Here is an 18,042-nt window from a genome sequence, read left to right as displayed (position 1 = left end):
AAGAAAAAGAATATTACGGTCAAAAGCATTTCAAAATGCTGGATTAAAGTTAAAACAAGAGCCTTCTCAGAGTCCTTCATTCTTTCATTCAACAAATAATTTACCAAATGCCTATCAGATACCGGGCACTGACCTGGGTTTGAGAGTTACAACAGTGAACAAGATAAATAAAATCTCTGCTCTAGGGGCCGGCCCTGTGGCGCAGCAGTCAAGTTCACACATTCCGCTTTGGCGGCCCAGGGTTCACTGGTTCAGATCCCGGGTGCAGACATGGCACCACTCGGCAAGCCATGCTGTAGTAGGCGTCCCACATATAAAGTAGAGGAAGATGGGCATGGATGTTAGCTCAGGGCCAGTCTTCCTCAGCAAAAAGAGGAGGATTGGCAGTAGTTAGCTCAGGGCTAATCTTCCTCAAGAAAAATAAAAAATCTCTGCTCTCACAGAACATTCTGGTTGAGGGGACAGTCAATAAACAAAGCAAAAAATAAAATAACTGCAGTCAGTGATAAGAACTATGAAGATACTAAAATAGGATGACATAGAATGCAGAGGATACTTCAGACTGGGTGGACACATTCAGCTACGTGGCTAATATTTTTTGTTTTTCTACCTTGGAGAAAATAGTATGTAGTATTTCCCGAACATATGTTGATCAGGAATCCTTTTGTCAAAGAACATATATGAATAGCTAACTGAATCAATTCAGAAAATGCTGCTCTAACCAATACACAGACAATAGCAGGATCAAGACTCAAATACAGCCCTTCTGATCCTAAATACAAGGTTTTCACAACTTCCTCATTTGTAAAAGTGGAAATAATAATAGTATATGTCATGGTGAAAATTAAGCAAGCTAAACTTAATTAAACACCTGACACAGGGCCCGATAGACACTCTCTGCTCAATAAACGTTATTGTTACTATTTAATACAATACCCTGCACATGATGTCTTCCTGTCATCCCAGGGTGACTTATTTTTCCCTTTTAATATCTTGAACACTTTACAAGACTTAATTCATTTTGTTCACTCCTCTCTATGGTATATTCCTTGAAGACAGCAACTAGAAGAGATACTGCACATAGCTTGGCTTCAATGAAAGCTTACTATGTAGTTGTACAGAACATCCATAGTGGGTTAAATGTGCATGTGGAAAACAAATAAGCTATATAAAAAACCAATCTCCCCTCTAGGAAACTTGAACCATATTACAGCAAGGCTTCCACGAAAACTCTTCATAATAATACATTTCACACATTCAAAATGCTTTCATAAATCAACATCACCAGTAATGGGTGACATTCTTCCTGATAAGATGTGCTAAGATACCATTCCACTTCTGTGGTATTCCTGCCAGAAAAGCATAACCTGAACTTTATCAAGAAAAAGCATTAGACAAACCCAAATTGAAAGATATTCTACAAAATAAATGGCCTGAACTCTTCAAAAATGTTAAAATCATAAAAGATAAAGACTGAAAAACTGTTCCAAATTACAGGAGGCTAAAGAGGCATAATAACTAAATGCAACAAGTAATCCTGGACTGGATCTTGAACTAATAAAAAAAAATATTTTTTGCTATAAAGGACAATAGCAGACCAATTGGCAAAACTGAATAAGACCTATAGATTAAATAACAGTACTGTATTAATGGTAACTTCCTGATATTGATCATAATATGACAGTCATATAAGAGAATTTCATTGCTTTTAGGAAGTTCACACTGAAGTATTTATGGGTAAAGAAGCATTATGTCTACAATTTAATCTCAAAGAGTTCACAAAAAAAATAATAGCTAGAGAGAGAGAAATTGATACAGTGAATATGGCAAAAGAAAAAATTGGGGTAAAAAGTATGTAAGAATCCTTTGTACTGTTACTGAACATTTCCATAAGTCCAAAATTATTTCAAAACTAAATGCCTAAACACAAAAGTAATAGTGAAAAAAAGATAGCAAAAAAATCACGTGAAAAGATGCTCAACATCATTAGCAATCAGGAAAAAGGCAAATTAAAACCACAATGAGAAACCACTAAATCTCTATGAACATGGCTAAAATGTAAAATCAAAAGAGAAAAATTTCTCAATACCAAGTGCTGGTGAGGATGTGGGGCAAGTGAAACTCTCAAACATTACCAGAGGGAATGCACAATGGTAGAGTCACTTTAAAAGAAACTTTCAAATTGTTTCCCAAAGTTAAACATATCTTTACCACATGAACCAACAATCTTAAGTATTAATCCAAGAGAAATGAAAATTCATAGTCAAATAAAACCTGCATGCAAACGTTTATAGCAATTTATTCATAATCACCAAACACTGAAAACAACTCAAATGTCTATTAAATGGAAAATTGATAAAGTATGGTACATTTATACAATGGAATATTTTTTAGCAATAAAAAGGAATGAATTATTGATACATGCAACAACATGTATGAATGAAGTCAGTCTCAAAGGTTACATGTTGTATTATCCATATATATTTATGACCTTCTGCAAAAAAGCAAACTACAGGGATGAAAACAGATGACTGGCTGTCAGGGGTCGAAAAGTGTGGGGGAAAGGTTGATTAAAAATAGTCAGCAAGGGGCCAGTCCGGTGGCACAGTGGTTAAGTTCACGCTCTACTTTGGTGGCCCAGTTCATGCATTCAGATCCCGGACATGGACCTATCCATCACTCATCAAGCCATGCTATAGCAGCGTCCCATATACAAAACAGAGGAAGACTGGCACAGATGTTAGCTCAGGGACAATCCTCCTCACCAAAAAAAAAAAAAAAAAAAAAATAGCATGATGGAATCTTGGGGGTGACATAACTGTTCTGTGTCTTGATTGTCATTGGCATTACATAATTTTAGGCATACATCAAAACTCACAGAACTGTATACTAAAAAGAATGAATTTTAATACACATACATTTTAAGAGTATATATTTGTAATTTCACAAGGAAAAAAGTACTTTCATAGACATCTCATTTTATTCTCAGCCCAATAAAGACTACATAGGTACTATTACTCTCATTGTGTAAGTGAGGAAACTGAAGCATACATTAAATAAATGAACATACAAATTACATATGACAGGACCAAAACTGTAGTCCAGACACAGTGACTCTACACAAATGTTTATTCTCATAATTTTCTCATGTTCCACTAAACTTGATGGGCTACAACATCCCTGAAGACAAACAGGATCAAAGGGAGGGAGGGAGGGAAAAAGAAACAGGTACTGGAAGTGTATCCTCTAGAATTCAGCCTTTGTCCTTAAGGAATTAAAAAATAGTCCATAACTGAAGAAGTTTGAATAGTGATCCACACAGGCAACAAATTAACTGGCATTAAAGGATTAGCTGATGATTTCTTCCATAAAGCCTTCTTAATTTCTTAATGCTAAGAAGCAGCAAAAGCAAACATCAAACATTCACAGGTAACCTTGTAACTATTGATAGGATTTAACTTCTACCTGGTCTTCAGAAGAACATCGAGAATAATGATGGTAACTACAGCTCAGAACAGATTTTACAACTTTAAACAAACATTTAAAGATACTCGCAGACGCTATCATCCAAGGGGGGAACCTTTAAAAATACCTTTTTGGTTTTAGAATCAAAGAAGCAGCAGTATAATATTTGCCCAAGAACATACTGTAAGGACAATATCTCAGGGGAACACTAACCTTAGTCTCTTTAACAAAAAAATAAAAAATAAAAAGTTGCATCTGCACCACAAATAGCATACTTCACCTAAAAACAGTGGCGTGGTTTCCTCTAAAGTAGTTGCATTAGGATCGGCCCCAGCTTCTAAAAGAATCTGTACGATCTTCCAGTGTCCTTGACTTGCAGCAAGATGCAATGCACAGAAGCCCTCAAAAGTCTTTGTCTTAATGTAGTTTTCAGATGAATCTATACAAGAATAAAAAAAAACCATCAACTAGAAGATATCACTTCTATTTCTTAGGATTAAAAAGCAAAAATTCCAAGAAGAATTTAATGAAACATTAAAATATAATTCTAAAGGGGAGGTCTCAGTTTAAAACTCCCTAGAAAATCAGGAAAAAGTTCTATAGGGGTCACATTGTGAACAGCTCTCTGGTATTCTTTCTTTTTTTTTAGGAAGATTAGCCCTGAACTAACTACTGCCAATCCTCCTCTTTTTGCTGAGGAAGACTGGCCCTGAGCTAACATCCATGCCCATCTTCCTCTACTTTATATGTGGGACGCCTACCACAGCATGGCTTTTGCCAAGCAGTGCTGTGTCTGCAACTGGGATCCGAACCGGCGAACCCCGGGCCGCCGAGAAGCAGAATGTGTGGACTTAACCGCTGTGCCACCGGGCTGGCCCCCGTCTCTGGTATTCTTAACACAAATTCTGCTTATACACTCATTTTCTCTTCTTTAATTTTTGACAGGTTGGGAGAACGGAGCGGCAGGAGTAACACCAAAGGAAGATCTGAACAGGATGCAGCACCAAAGATCTGCTTAAGCAAGATTTACTGAAATATTAATAAATTTTATGTTTTTTATTTCTACATTTCCATGAGAAAAATGGTCTCATCTCTAGCATTACTTCCTTGTATTCAATTAATAACTGAAGGTAGTTTAAAATACTCCTTTTCTAACCTAATAGTTAATAGAGACTGCATTTTGAAAACAATAAAATGTACTCCAAAGAAATCAAACAGTGGCATACAGTTTATAAGAAACTTATGAGTTAATTTACTTTAAGGCTTTCTGGGGTTTATTGTTATGAAAATCTCAAGGTTCTAGTAACATTCAAATTATGTAAATACATCTACATTAAAATTTTTTCACATCCACAGCAAAAGATAATACTGAGAAGTGATTTTCTTACCTTTGCTTCTAAAACAATAAAATTCTAAACCCACAATAGGCTGTAAGGTAAATGGTGAAGGCATTTCTGAGAGTAGTAATAAACAAAAACAAAAAATAAAGAAATTTTTAAAACCTTTAAATAATATTTCCTTGAAATATCAGAATTAAAACTAATGCTCCTGACTAAAATAATCATCTGTCAAGTAATTCTTACAATTGTAACTCACTGATGAAATTGGCAGACTAAGCCATAATAATATTCAAATAATAGGTTATAAGTACAAATATTCAAAGAAAACAGCCTCAAACTTTACAGGATGCACAACTAAACAGCAAGATAGGGTAGTTATATTTTAGCAGTTCCTATCACAACAGTGTTTCCCAGAGTAGTCAGAAACTGACCTTTATTCAGATATCCACAAAACTCTAAGGTTAAGACATAAAAAGCCAGGACAACACAGATATATAGACATAGATATACAGACAGCTGTTAAATGGGAAATTTCAATATTATAAAAATACTAATTCTTCCCAAAATCATTAATAAATTTATTATAATTCTAATCAAAATGCCAAACGAGCTGGCTATTGGTTGGTTGGTTGTATACTTGGTAAAGTTGACAGGGGTTGGGGAGGGCAGATAAGATTGACAAAAAATTTATAAAAATAAACAAAAGTATTGAGAGGAACCTAGACTTACTACACTATAAACCACGTCTTAAAGTTAGAATAAGTAAAACAATGTGGTATTGGTACCAAGGTAGAGAGGAAGGTGGCCATCAGTGAGAGGAGGAGAGAGCAGAAGCAAAGAGACTACAGGGGATAGCTGAAAGGCAGGAGATCTAGACTAGTGTTGCATTACAGATGTCACAGAATTTTCTTTTGGAAAGAAAGAAGGAAGTTTCTCTTCTACTGAGAAAAAAGAAAAGAGATAAGGTTTAATCCTGACCATTTAAAATACTACACTTTAAAGCAGAAAGAGTAAATCATACTTAATATATGCAATTAGAAAGAAATCAACCAGGAGGGGGCCAGTGGGGAAATCCTAGGACAGAATGCAGACTGTGACAAACGCATCTAATTGGATTACAAATGTAAGACATAACCTCACTGAGGGAGTGGAGAAAATTGACGCTGGCCTAAGTAACTTTGGAAAATGGTGTTATGACTAGAGATTGTAAGGCTAAAGACAAAAAGAACCGTAAATAAACATTGTAGTCTAGTTGGTAAAGTTGCCTCTCATAAGGGTACAAGATTAACAATTCTGATGGGGCCGGCCTGGTGATGTAGTAGTTAAGTTCACGTGCTCTGCTTCAGGCGGCCCAGGGTTCGCAGGTTCGGATCCCAGGTGTGGACCTAGCACCACGTAACAAGCCACACTATAGAGGCATCCCACATAGAATAGGAGAAGACTGTCACAGATGTTAGCTCAGTGACAATCTTCCTCAAGCAAAAAGAAGACGATTAGCAACAGATGTTAGCTCAGAGCCAATCTTCCTCACCAAAAAAAAAATCCTGAAATCACTATATGTACAATAAGATTTAATAAATAAATAAATGGATGGTAGATAGAGCTAGGTTTCTCACTATTGGAGAGGGAGGTTACAGATAAGCAAAGGAGGAAGACTAGAAAGAACTATATGGTACCAGACTAGAGTCCAGATATCAGTATGAACTCGTGTTTAGCTTTAACATAAATACAGATGGATACAGAAATACTTATAGTTATGTGTATACACATAGTTTACAACACATAAATATATTTCCTAGCTCTGTCTGCTGAAAGGGCTTAAAAGAAATGACATGCTAGTAGCAACAAGCACACCCAGTGTCCAGGCCTTGGTTTTGAATATCATTCTCTAATAAAAGGAACCAGGGCTCCTAGGAGAATGGCTAATTCTTGGGTTGGCACGTGAATATACAAAATGAACCTGGAGCATCCTGTAGGTCAAGAAAGCAAAAAAGTACTCAAAAAGCAAAAATGAGGGCATGTCAAAGAAACACAGGAGCCAATCTGAAAGGGCACTCAATAGTCAAAGCTAGGACAATATGAGCAACAAAATAAATAATATCATATTGGATAATAACCCAATGTATAAAATAAATATTCAGGTGTCTGTGCAGATATAAATGATTGAATAAGTAAATAAATGAGAGAGAAGAGATATTCCAAATATCAGAAGAATTCCAAATAATTTATGTAGCTACTCCCCCCTCAAGGAAGAGACCTTAATCCCCACCTGGTGAGGGCCACCATTAGTGATTTGCACACATACTCATTTTACAAAAGGGAAACAAAATCTCCTGTGCAATTATCTATGAAGAAAAGAAGAGAGAAAAGAAAAGATACTTCTCACTCAAGATGAGAAATAGTGAAGTCAGTTTACTACTAAATTGAGATCTTTAAACATTTAACTGCAGAAAAACTAGATATATTTAGCTAACCCTAAAACCACTGGACTAGGAAGGTAATAAGGTTTAGGAAAAGCAATGGCTTGGGAGTTTGAAGATTTAGCCTGCAATCCTGGCTTTACTCTTACAGTTGGATTACCCTTTGGGTAAATTACTTAAATCTCTGAGGCGCAGGTTCCTTAAGAGTAAAACAAGGATAAAACAGCTGGCCCAACCCTCAAAGGGGTTCAACAGATTTACCATATTTATGTACTGTCACAGTCATTACAGATTTTGGAAAGTCTCCAAAATACCATTTAAAGAAAGTTTTCAGGACCCAATATAAGTTGGTTTTGAAAGTTCCAATGATACACTGCCCTTCTTAATTGATATGGGGGGACCAAAGGGACCTTATCTATCTTGTATAGGATCATCAACCACTGCTCTCTCCCTTTCCTTACAAGAGGGATTCTTGGAAAAATAGCACATAATACTCAGTTTTTAATGCCTTAACCTCTGTTTACTTCTCACTGGAAGGCAAAGCGGTTTCTGCTTCTATCCTGCTTACTGAAACTTTAAATGGTAAAGGCATTAAAGTCTTCCTAATGGACAAACCCAATGGGCATTTCAGTTCTTTCAGGACAATCTCTGAGTTCTTTCTTGGCTACACTTTGAGGACTGGGGCCATGTCAGCTGGACCAATGCCCAATGCCAGCCACTAACACCTGTGCATTGATGACAACACTCTGGCAATGATACCACAACTCTATGTTTTCTGACACAAGGTGTCCTTCTACTTATAAATAATAAACTTGCTTACTTGATTAACTGATAGGTGGTAGGTTTTTATTTTGTTTTCTACAAACCCCTAAGAAGGAAAGCAAAACCACATGGTTTGAAGTAGACATTAAATATTTAAGTAGAGGTTAATATAAGTTAAATATTAAGATCAGAACCTCATCTCAACAGTTGAGCCACAATGTGATGAGCCCAAACAAACTGAAGATATGCCAATCACAAAGGGTGACAAACGCCAACTTCAGGTAGATGCTGTAGTCAAGCACTCTGCACAATGTACATCAACACATTATGTTATAGTTAGGAATTCTAAGAAAAAGTTGGATATAAAATAATTTCCACAACGCAAAAAATTTCACTGTACAAAATTCTCAGACCACCCTTAAAGAGACTCTATCATGCATGTAAGATAAAGGGAAGAAGTCAGTGGAGAGGAAGAGGTTTGAAGGCATCAGGAGAAATTAGACACTATAAAAAATTAAAAGACTAGGAGAAAATATGTGAAATATCTGAAATATATAACAGCAAAGGATTAATATCCAGAATACACATAGAGCTCTTTAAAGACAAAGTATGCCTAAAACTTCCAAAAAGAAAGCCTCCTTGAGAATAAATCAACACAGAGGAACGCAGAGATGAGAGGAAGGGAGACCCAGAGTCCCATGACATCATTTTGAATATTAGCGTCCAGCAATGCCTGCACAGACCTACCACTCAGAATGAGCATTTACCTGAGCTACTGTATTCCCTTTCTGTGTGCAAGCTGGTTTGAACTAGGTTTCTTTCACTCATTACTGAAAGAGTTCTGATTAATCAGGTGGATAATTTAGCAGTGTCTATCAATATTTTAACTTTGCACACTTCTTACACCAGCAGTGTCATGTCTAAAACTCCATCCTACAGAAATGCTCGACCATGTGCACAAAGATATATATAAGGATATTAACTGAAGCACCACTTATAATAGCAAAATTTTAGGAAACAAACAAAATGTCCATTAACAGGAGAGTGATTAAATATATCTATACATCTATACTATGAAATACCATGCAGTGGTGCTCTTACTCAGAATGAAATGGGGAGCTATTGCAGAGTTTTCAGCAGAAAAGAGACATAGTCTGACATATTATAAAAGGATCCCTCTGAAATACTAAGACTACACTATGGCAGGATGCGGAGAAAGCAATGGCAGAAACAGATTTGCTAGGAGACTATTGCAGCAATCCAGGCAGGAGATGACATGACTCAGACAAAAGTATTAGTGGCTGTCAGGATGGTGAGAAGTGGTGTGATTGTGTGTGTGGGATGTGTGTATACATACACACAGATAGATATACACATATACACACATAAAGATTTGCTGATTGATTGGATGAGGGATATAAGAAAAAAATTAAGGGTGGCCCACCGTTTCTGGCCTGAACTAGAACGATAGAATATTTCTGTCTCACAGATGAAGAAACTGAACCACTGTCCAAGGTCACATCAGTGTGATCTTTCCAAGGTCACATTAATAAAGTGAGGGAGTCAGTAGAACCCAGGTTCATCTGAACACAACTCTTAATCACTATGCTACACTGCCTTATTTAACTAAGGACCTTTGGCATCTGTTATCATGCCCAGTATGACAGCATAATATTTTCTTAACAGGAACGAATAAAAAGTACTATGAATTAGATCATATATTTGCCAAATAAAACTATTTGTTAGAGATACGCTATAATTGATTACAAGATTTTATGTGACCTTTAGTCAGTAAATGGTTTACTATTGAATGACATAATTAATTGCCACTGAAGATCATTACTGGCCTCCAAGATGACAAGTTTCATGACATCTCAGTACCTACTACATCAAACATCCAATACAGCAATACAGGAAAGAAGACAAGCAAATTCACTATTTGTCTTAATACTTTAAACTGAAAGCTAAAGTGAAATATATATATATGTATATGAAATTTCTAAGTAATCCATACCACAATTGAATGCTCTTCTCCAATCTGAATGAGAAGACCATGAATGATTCTTAGGCTAAATTCTGGATCTAAATTGAAGAGACAGTAAAGCAAAACCTTTCTAACCACTTAAGACTCTTCCATTCTTTTTGTGTAGGCCTGAGTACCTTCATACTTTAGTGCACTAATAAAAGGTATGTTTTAGGAATCTCTGGCAGTTTACTAACATTAGATGAAATTCAAGGAGGTAGAAATTATGTAACAAAAGACACTTTTAGAGGCTGGCCCCATGGCCGAATGGTTAAGCTCGCGCGGTCCACTTAGGCAGCCCAGGATTTAGCCAGTTCGGATCCTGGGCGTGGGCAGGACACCGCTCATCAGGCCGTCCTGAGGTGCTGTCCCACATAGCACAACCAGGGGCACTCACAACTAGAATATACAGAATATACAATTATGTACTGGGGGGCTTTGGGGAGTAGAAGAAAATTTTTAAAAAAAGATTGGCAACAGATGTTAGCTCAGGTGCCAATCTTTAAAAAAAAAGACACTTTTATGTATACCAGCTGAGCCACGAGAGACAAGAGAATTACGAATCATATAAAACACACGTATAGCAAATATAAAGAATGACAGAAATGTCAAACTTGCTTAGGAAACTTTTAAGATTAACCCACAATACCAAGTTAACTGCTATAGATATAAAGGTGCTGTTGCCATCATCAAGCAGAAGAGACCTCACTTCACTCTTCAAGACTAGAAATATTTGTACTTCCTCATCATTTTAAAATACTCCTCATATGTAGCTAGACCTTTTACAAAGTAGTCAACTACCATTCCTCATTGGTCAATGTTCCTGAACCTGAACCATCCAGAAAAGTTTAGGTTATAATCATTTTTAAAAGGGAGGGGATCTGAATAAACTATGGACTTTATTAATTTAAAAAACGGATGAGCCAGGGGAACATATAAAACTTTTTTTTCTGCTTAGTCTCCCCAAATCCCCCCAGTACATAGTTGTATATCCTAGCTGTGGGTCCTTCTACTTGTGGTATATGGGACACCATCTCAGCGTGGCCTGATGAGCAGTGCCATGTCCACGCCCAGGATCTGAACCAGCGAAATGGCATGGACTCTGAAGCAGGGTGGGCAAATTGAACCACTCAGCCACGGGGCTGGCCCCTATAAAACATTTTTAAAGCAACCAATAGGCTATGCAGCTCTTCTGCCTCATTCTAGCTTGATTTTCCTAGTTAGTGAATTAGATAACCAAATCTGATAGAATTTTGGACACTAGTTCCAACTACAGAAAACAACCAAACTCATGGAAGCCTGAAAATGTTACCACCTCCAAAAGTAAGTCATATAGCTGCTTCCTACCCTCTGCAAACCCTACTTCCTATCTCCCTGTCCCTACCCTAACCCTTGTGTACGAAGTGCACATAAATTAGTTTTATCCAAAGTTTATCTCATGATAGTGAACTGCAGTAATAGTACAGGGAGAAAATCTTATTTGACCATTTATATGAACTACTCAAATAGTTAACTATGGGGGCTGGCCCCGTGGCCACGTGGTTAAGTTCACACACTCCACTTCGGTGGCCCAGGGTTTTGCCAGTTCAGATCCTGGGCACAGACATGACACCGCTCATCAGGCATAGCAACGTCCCACATAGCAAAGCCAGAGGTTCTACAACTAGAATATACAACTATGTACTGGGAGGCATCGGGGAGAAGTAGGAAAAAAAAAAGGAAGATTAGCAACAGATGTTAGCTCAGGTGGCAAAAAAAAAATAGTTAACTATGTGTGGCTATCTTATCCTCCAAAAACATCAAGCCTAAAAAAGAACAGTCATTAATAATAAAGGTGATATTCAAAATTTCTAAAAATTATAGAGAGATGACTTAACAGACAGTTCAAACATTTAGTCACAAGTATGCCTAAGTTTATTCAGCAGCTAAGGGGAAAAAAACTGTAACATAAACAACACTGTTCTGATGTGGGACACATAACAGTATATTGGGAATGAGCTTTTTGACTAGAAAAGAATATCTGAACTCATGCCTTTGTCACTAAAGATTAAGCTTTTTAAAATTTGAGACATAAAGTCTATTTTCCTAATATCTTTAAACACTCAACTATAAAAGACTCTAGAACATGTGACTTAAAAAGTAGTAATGACAAACTTCCTGTATTATGATTTGGGAATTTAGGCTTGCCATTCCTCAACCCTTAAAACAAAACAGGACAAACAAAAAAACAGAAAAACACACCAAAAACAACATAAAGATTACTTTCTTTCCCATCCATGAGGTAATGAGTTAGTAATTCTGATAGGCTATGGCACCAGAAGTCTAAATTTTGAGTGCCATACCTAGCGATGATAAATACGCAGAGAAGAAGAATCTGAATTTCCATGATCAATGAAATGTAAATGGTTCACTGAGTATTATAACACAGTGTTATATTCAACCTATTTAACTGAATGCTAAAAATGTTCACTTTGATTAAATGTTGGAAGCATGTCATAGCAGAAAAAACATGAGCTTTAGAATAAGAGAAATATGTTAAAAAAATACTTAGTTTATTATACAACCTTTGACAAGTCAACTTGTCTGAGCCTTCGTCTTTTCACCAATAAAATGGTATTAACATTGCCTCAATGGCAGTTTTGTATATATTAGATAAAGAATATGAATCAAACATCTAGTACAACCATTGTTAAAAAGCAGTGCTCAGGGACTGGCTCCATGGCCGAGTGGTTAAGTTCGTGCGCTCTGCTGTGGCAGCCCAGGGTTCAGATCCTGGGCACGGACATGGCGCCGCTCGTCGGGCCACGTTGAGGTGGCGTCCCATATCCCACAACTGGAAGAACATGCAGCTAGGACATACAACTGTGTACGGGGGTGGGTTGTGGGAGATAGAGCAGAAAAAAAAAAAAGATTGGCAACGGTTGTTAGCCCAGGTGCCAATCTTTCAAAAAAAAAAGGAAGATTGGCAACAGTTCTTAGCCCAGGTGCCAATCTTTAAAAAAAAAAGCAGTGTTCAATCACGGTTAATTCTCTTCTCAGTCCCCATCTCCTGAGTGTCAGAATCTCTCATTTAGTCTCATTTACTGAGCCCTTCACTCAGTACTGTGCTATTAAATGTGTAACCAACTCTCAGAGAGGGAAACAAGGCGAGTTTATGGCATTGGTTGTAGCACTGGCTGATTTCTGTGGTGTAAATACTCCCACATGGCTGACCTCAAGCCACAAGCAGGAAGGCAACTGAATACAAAGTTGGGAAGAGACAGGCAGCAGCATGTCATTACTCTCGTCCCATTAACCTGTTTTACTTTTTGAAACTATCTTGTTTAATTGTTTAGGTATTGACTGTCTCCCCTGACAGGAATATAAGCATCATAAAGGCAGAGATCTTGTCCATCCTGTTCTGTACTGTGTCCTCAGCAAACACAAAGTCAACATAATTGGAAAGATTCCCAAAGTTAAGGAACTTTTGAAAAGAATTTTTTTAAAAAAGCTAATTCAAGCAAAACCTCTCACATCCTCAATTTCAGTAACACTTTTCCTTTTGTATGGAAAAGGAAGAAAGAAAAAATATGATCAGTAACCATCAAACGCTTAAAAACAAACAGCAGACTACTTTTGCCACATCACCTACCTAAGACAATAAAAATCAGTCAGGCACAAGCACTTCCGTATAAAGGACAGCATTTACAGATGTCCAGCTAGAATACCATACTTATATAATCTAAGGCAGGCAATCATACCCTTCTTAATGCACAGGCAGTTATTTTATGGTTAAAGAAAGGGAAACAAATACTACTGTTAATAAGTCATGTATTAGCATTTTTTAATGTTTTATTAATCCAGCTTGCAGGCCCAGCCTCTCATACCTTGAATTTACTTTACCTGCACGAATCAACATCCGCAAACATTCTACAGAGTTGTGATAAGCCGCTTCATGAATTGGCATCCATCCCCTGTTATCAGCAACATCAACACTATGGCCCTTTTTGAGTAGTTTTCTTAAGACTTTAAGATTGCCTTCCCTGGCAGCAAGTCCAACCGTGGAGCATGTGTCAGAGTAAGCCTCTGTAAAATCCATTCCTTTGACCAGTCTACAAAACAAGGCAGAAAGAAAACACTATAGTCAATAAAACAACACTGAACTCCTGGAGATTAGCAGATCGAAGTGGGTCTGTCTGGTATCTCTCCCGTGACTGCTGAGGAGGAGCCTAGAGTGTTTTAGAAAGTGACTTGTCAAGCCACAGCCTCTGCTAGGGTCTAAACCAAGAAGTCTCTGTTTGGGGAATTGGGATTCCTTGGAATGTTCTTATTAAAGATACCAATGGAGTTTTAAGTGTTCTATCATTCCTTCTCTGGAAATGTAGTCTGAGCAGCTCCTTCCTGCAGGCTTCTGCTCCTGCTCACACCCGACTAAAACGCACTCTGTGAAACTCTGTTGATGAGAGAGCTAAACATTTCCAGTTAATCACAAATGCAAACTATTAGGCAGAGACAGCCATTTAACAACCAGCAATGCTGAGCCTCAAGAATAAATTTATAGCCCTTTTCTGTAGGAAAGATCACAGACTGCACCAGCCCAGAAAGTTCTTCACTGCATTATTGCCTTCTTCCTCACCATCTCTCTTCAAACTTCATTTCAAGTTTCCTTGGAGTCAGTGTCCCGTGTAACTCTCAGTATATGCTTCTTACAAAGACAATTTCTTGTTAATCACGCTATGAAGCAGGCTGGGCTAAGACTCAGGATTCTCAGGGGAATAGTTATCTCCCAAGGGGCAGCCCCTCTCAGTAACACTCCGATCCCATCCTTCCTCTTAGTTTTCTAATGATCTTAGGAGGTAGTTCACGAAATGCTAACATGTCTAATCCAATACAGGTGAAAAACTTTCTACAACCCCATTCTAAATAATTCATCTAGAAAAGGAAGATTTGAGAAAAGAGGTTAAAACAAAGCACACAGCATTTCCTGTAGTAAATTTAAAGTTATTCATGGTCACATTTAAATACAAAGCTGTAAACTGCAGGAGTTGATTCTATAGTGAGCCAAACAGCTAATGTTAGCTATGGATTAATCTGATTGGATCAACTGGTCCATTACTAGGAACATGAAGATATTTATTACAGAACATTTAATTAGTCAGTTAATAGTTATTTACTGAGCAACAACTAGATGATCAGCAATGTGGAGGATATAAAGATTACATACACACAGATTCTATTTCAAGTTATGCACAGTCTCATAGAAATGATAAATGCATATGATTCAAAATAGAAAGCAGAAAATGTCATAAGAGAAGTACAGATAAAGAGTAATGGGTAGTCAAAGAAGGGAGAAACTACTTCAACCTGGTGAGGGATATGAGCTGGGCCATAATCGGCCAACGAGAATGAGAAAATGGGCAGAAGAGCATTCTTAGGCAAAAGGAAAGACATGACCAAAATTATGAAAATGAACAAGAAAGGGTCAGTAAGGGACAGTGAATAAGTGAAACAATTAGTTCACTTTGGAAGGAGGATCAGGTAAACAAAGAAGAGTAGGAAAATGAGGTTACAGAGGGAGCTGAAAGGCAAACAGTGCAGAATCTTGAATGCTAAGCTATACTTTTGTGAACCATGCTAACTTCCAATCAAAGCCATTACATCCAAATTTCACAAAAAAAGAACAAACCACACATTTTGGGGCAATTTATGAGTATATTCATCTAATACAAGAAAAGTTTTTTCTATGTAGGAAAAACACACAAACAAGACTACTACTCTAAAGACATTAAAAACTGCATTCAAGGCCAAGTGGTTAAGTTCGCGCGCTCTACTGCAGGCGGCCCAGTGTTTCGTTGGTTCGAATCCTAGGCACGGACATGGCACTGCTCGTCCGGCCACGCTGAGGCAGTGTCCCACATGCCACAACTAGAAGGACCCACAACAAAGAATATACAACTAAGTGCTGGGGGCCTTTGGGGAGAAAAAGGAAAAAAATTAAATCTTTAAAAAAAAAAAAACACTGCTTTCGAGGGAGCGGCCCTGTGGCCAAGTGGTTAAGTTTGCACACTCTGCTTCGGCAGCCCAGGGTTTTGCTGGTTCGGATCCCAGGCATGGACACGGCATGCTGAGGCGGCGTCCCATATGCCACAGCAAGAAGGACCCACAACTAAAATATACAACTATGTATTGGGGAGATTTGGGGAGAAAAAGCAGAAAAACAATTAGATTGGCAACAGTTGTTAGCTCAGGTGCCAATCTTTAAGGAAAAACAAACAGCATTCAAGTAAAACAGGTATGAATCCCTCTCCAAATTTTACTAGCTTTTCTCACAGTTACAAATAATATTAATGGATCCAGATTAATAGACAATAATCTGAAAAACATATCAGAACTAGAAATATCTTTGAGCTTCTTAGGGGAAGGGGAAACCAAAAGAAATGTACTATAAAAGCAAGATCATTCCTTTCAAACCTTGGTATCAACTAGTTAACATGAATAAACTGTTTATAGGATCTCCTTTTATAAAAACCTTCCTATGTTCTAGACTAAAAGGAAGTACACAAACGACCAAATGTGATGTATAAACTTCAACTGGATCCTGGATTGGTGAAAAAAGTATCAGCTACAAAAATCAATTTTGAGATAATTAAGGAAATTTGAATATGGAATAGATCCTTGATGATGTAATTATTGTTAATTTTCTTAGATGTGATCATGGCATTGTAGTTATTAGGAGATTGTCCTTATTCTTAGGTATTTAGCAGTGAAAAGGCATAACACATGCAACTTACTTCAAATGTTTTAGATTAAAAAGTATATACAGAGCAAAAACAAGTAAGGCAACTGTGGCAAAATATTAATTGTTGGATCCACGCGGAAAGTATAAGAACGGTCACTATACTCTTTTTCTAACTTTTCTGTATGTTTGAAATTTTTCCAAAAAATTGGGGGTGGAGAGAAACTTACCATCCTAGGCACTGTGAAACTACAACCTGGAGAAAATATGTAAAGACTTGGTTATTCTTAAACTAAGTTTCTCTTTGGAGCAGTTTCCTGCTGATTTCTTAAGAGCACAAATACTACTTTTTGGACCTGAGTGTTTTAGCATTCTTTCATAATGCTAAAGACCATGAAACAGTTAGAAATTCTCGAGAAAGAACAATCATTTGGTAAGGCTTCTGTTGGCACATACAGAAACACAGGTGTGATGGTTCAAGTGATCTTCCTCAACAACATTCTGGAGCAGTAGCTCTAACCAGGAGATATTAAAATTTTTTAGGATTCTTGACCTGTTGGAGAAACTCATGAAAGCTATAAAGTCCCTCCCTAGAAAAATGCACATAGACTTCATTTTGTACATAATTTCAGGAGGTTCCCCAGATCACTGCCAAAGCCTGTACATGAGCCAAGAACCTTTGACTACTCTCTTCTGAGTGAGCTGCTGAGAATACTAAAGATGAATAAGGTCGTTTACGCCCGTAAAATTTAAATATGTAACCAACTTTTGTTGTAATAATAGTAGCTCTTTCACAGGCGTAAAATTTCTGCAGTAAGCGTTCTGAAAGGTAAAAAGGTATTTTTTTATTTGAAAGGTTAAAAGGCATAAGTTTTTTTTTTTTAATGTAAAAAAGGTCAAATATGTATTACATCCCCAGCTTGCGCTCCTTTAGCTGCTCCTTTATATGGGTAGAAACCCAGTTTTCAAAGCAAAACAAAATGATTTTCTACGTGCCAACTGCGGTGCCCGTAGATCTCTTCTCAAGACCACACCAGCCTCGCTCGACTCCGGCCCTTTAGCTTCTTCCCCTCCTGGGTTCGAAGAAGGCAGGCAGTTCCAACCTCAGAGCCACGAATCCCAGAAAAGGATTGTGGGTACTGTAGTCCTCTGCACTCGCACACCAGAAGAAGGTTAGAGTGATTACAGAAGCTGCAGAAGAAATCCACTGCTTAGTATACAGAAAGTCAATGCTTCTTGACACCCTAAGCAAGGAAATAAAACATTGACTGAGATAGCGCCGGAAAACGTTCCTCAAACTGCAAGTCCCAGTGTGCT

The 18,042-nt window shown here is 37.5% G+C and overlaps 1 protein-coding gene across 21 annotated transcripts in view; it reads right to left on the bottom strand.

The window, feature by feature from the left end:
* The window catches only part of ASB3 (ankyrin repeat and SOCS box containing 3), a 107,689-nt gene that overhangs the window by 58,925 nt on the left and 30,722 nt on the right, over positions 1 to 18,042 (bottom strand). For 14 of the 21 annotated variants that reach the window (XM_023618407.2, XM_070234766.1, XM_023618412.2 and 11 more), the window contains 2 exons: positions 13,893 to 14,101; positions 3,746 to 3,904 (listed from right to left, as the gene is read on the bottom strand). In XM_023618407.2, the coding sequence (XP_023474175.1) occupies positions 3,746 to 3,904; positions 13,893 to 14,088 (355 nt within the window). In that variant the 5' untranslated portion in view covers positions 14,089 to 14,101. 21 annotated transcript variants of the gene reach the window in all.

This window comes from Equus caballus, chromosome 15, assembly GCF_041296265.1.
Source record: "Equus caballus isolate H_3958 breed thoroughbred chromosome 15, TB-T2T, whole genome shotgun sequence".
Taxonomy (NCBI): Eukaryota; Metazoa; Chordata; class Mammalia; order Perissodactyla; family Equidae; genus Equus; species Equus caballus.
The sequence above is the reverse complement of the archived record's forward strand: the minus strand, read 5'-3'. Positions and strand labels throughout refer to the sequence as shown.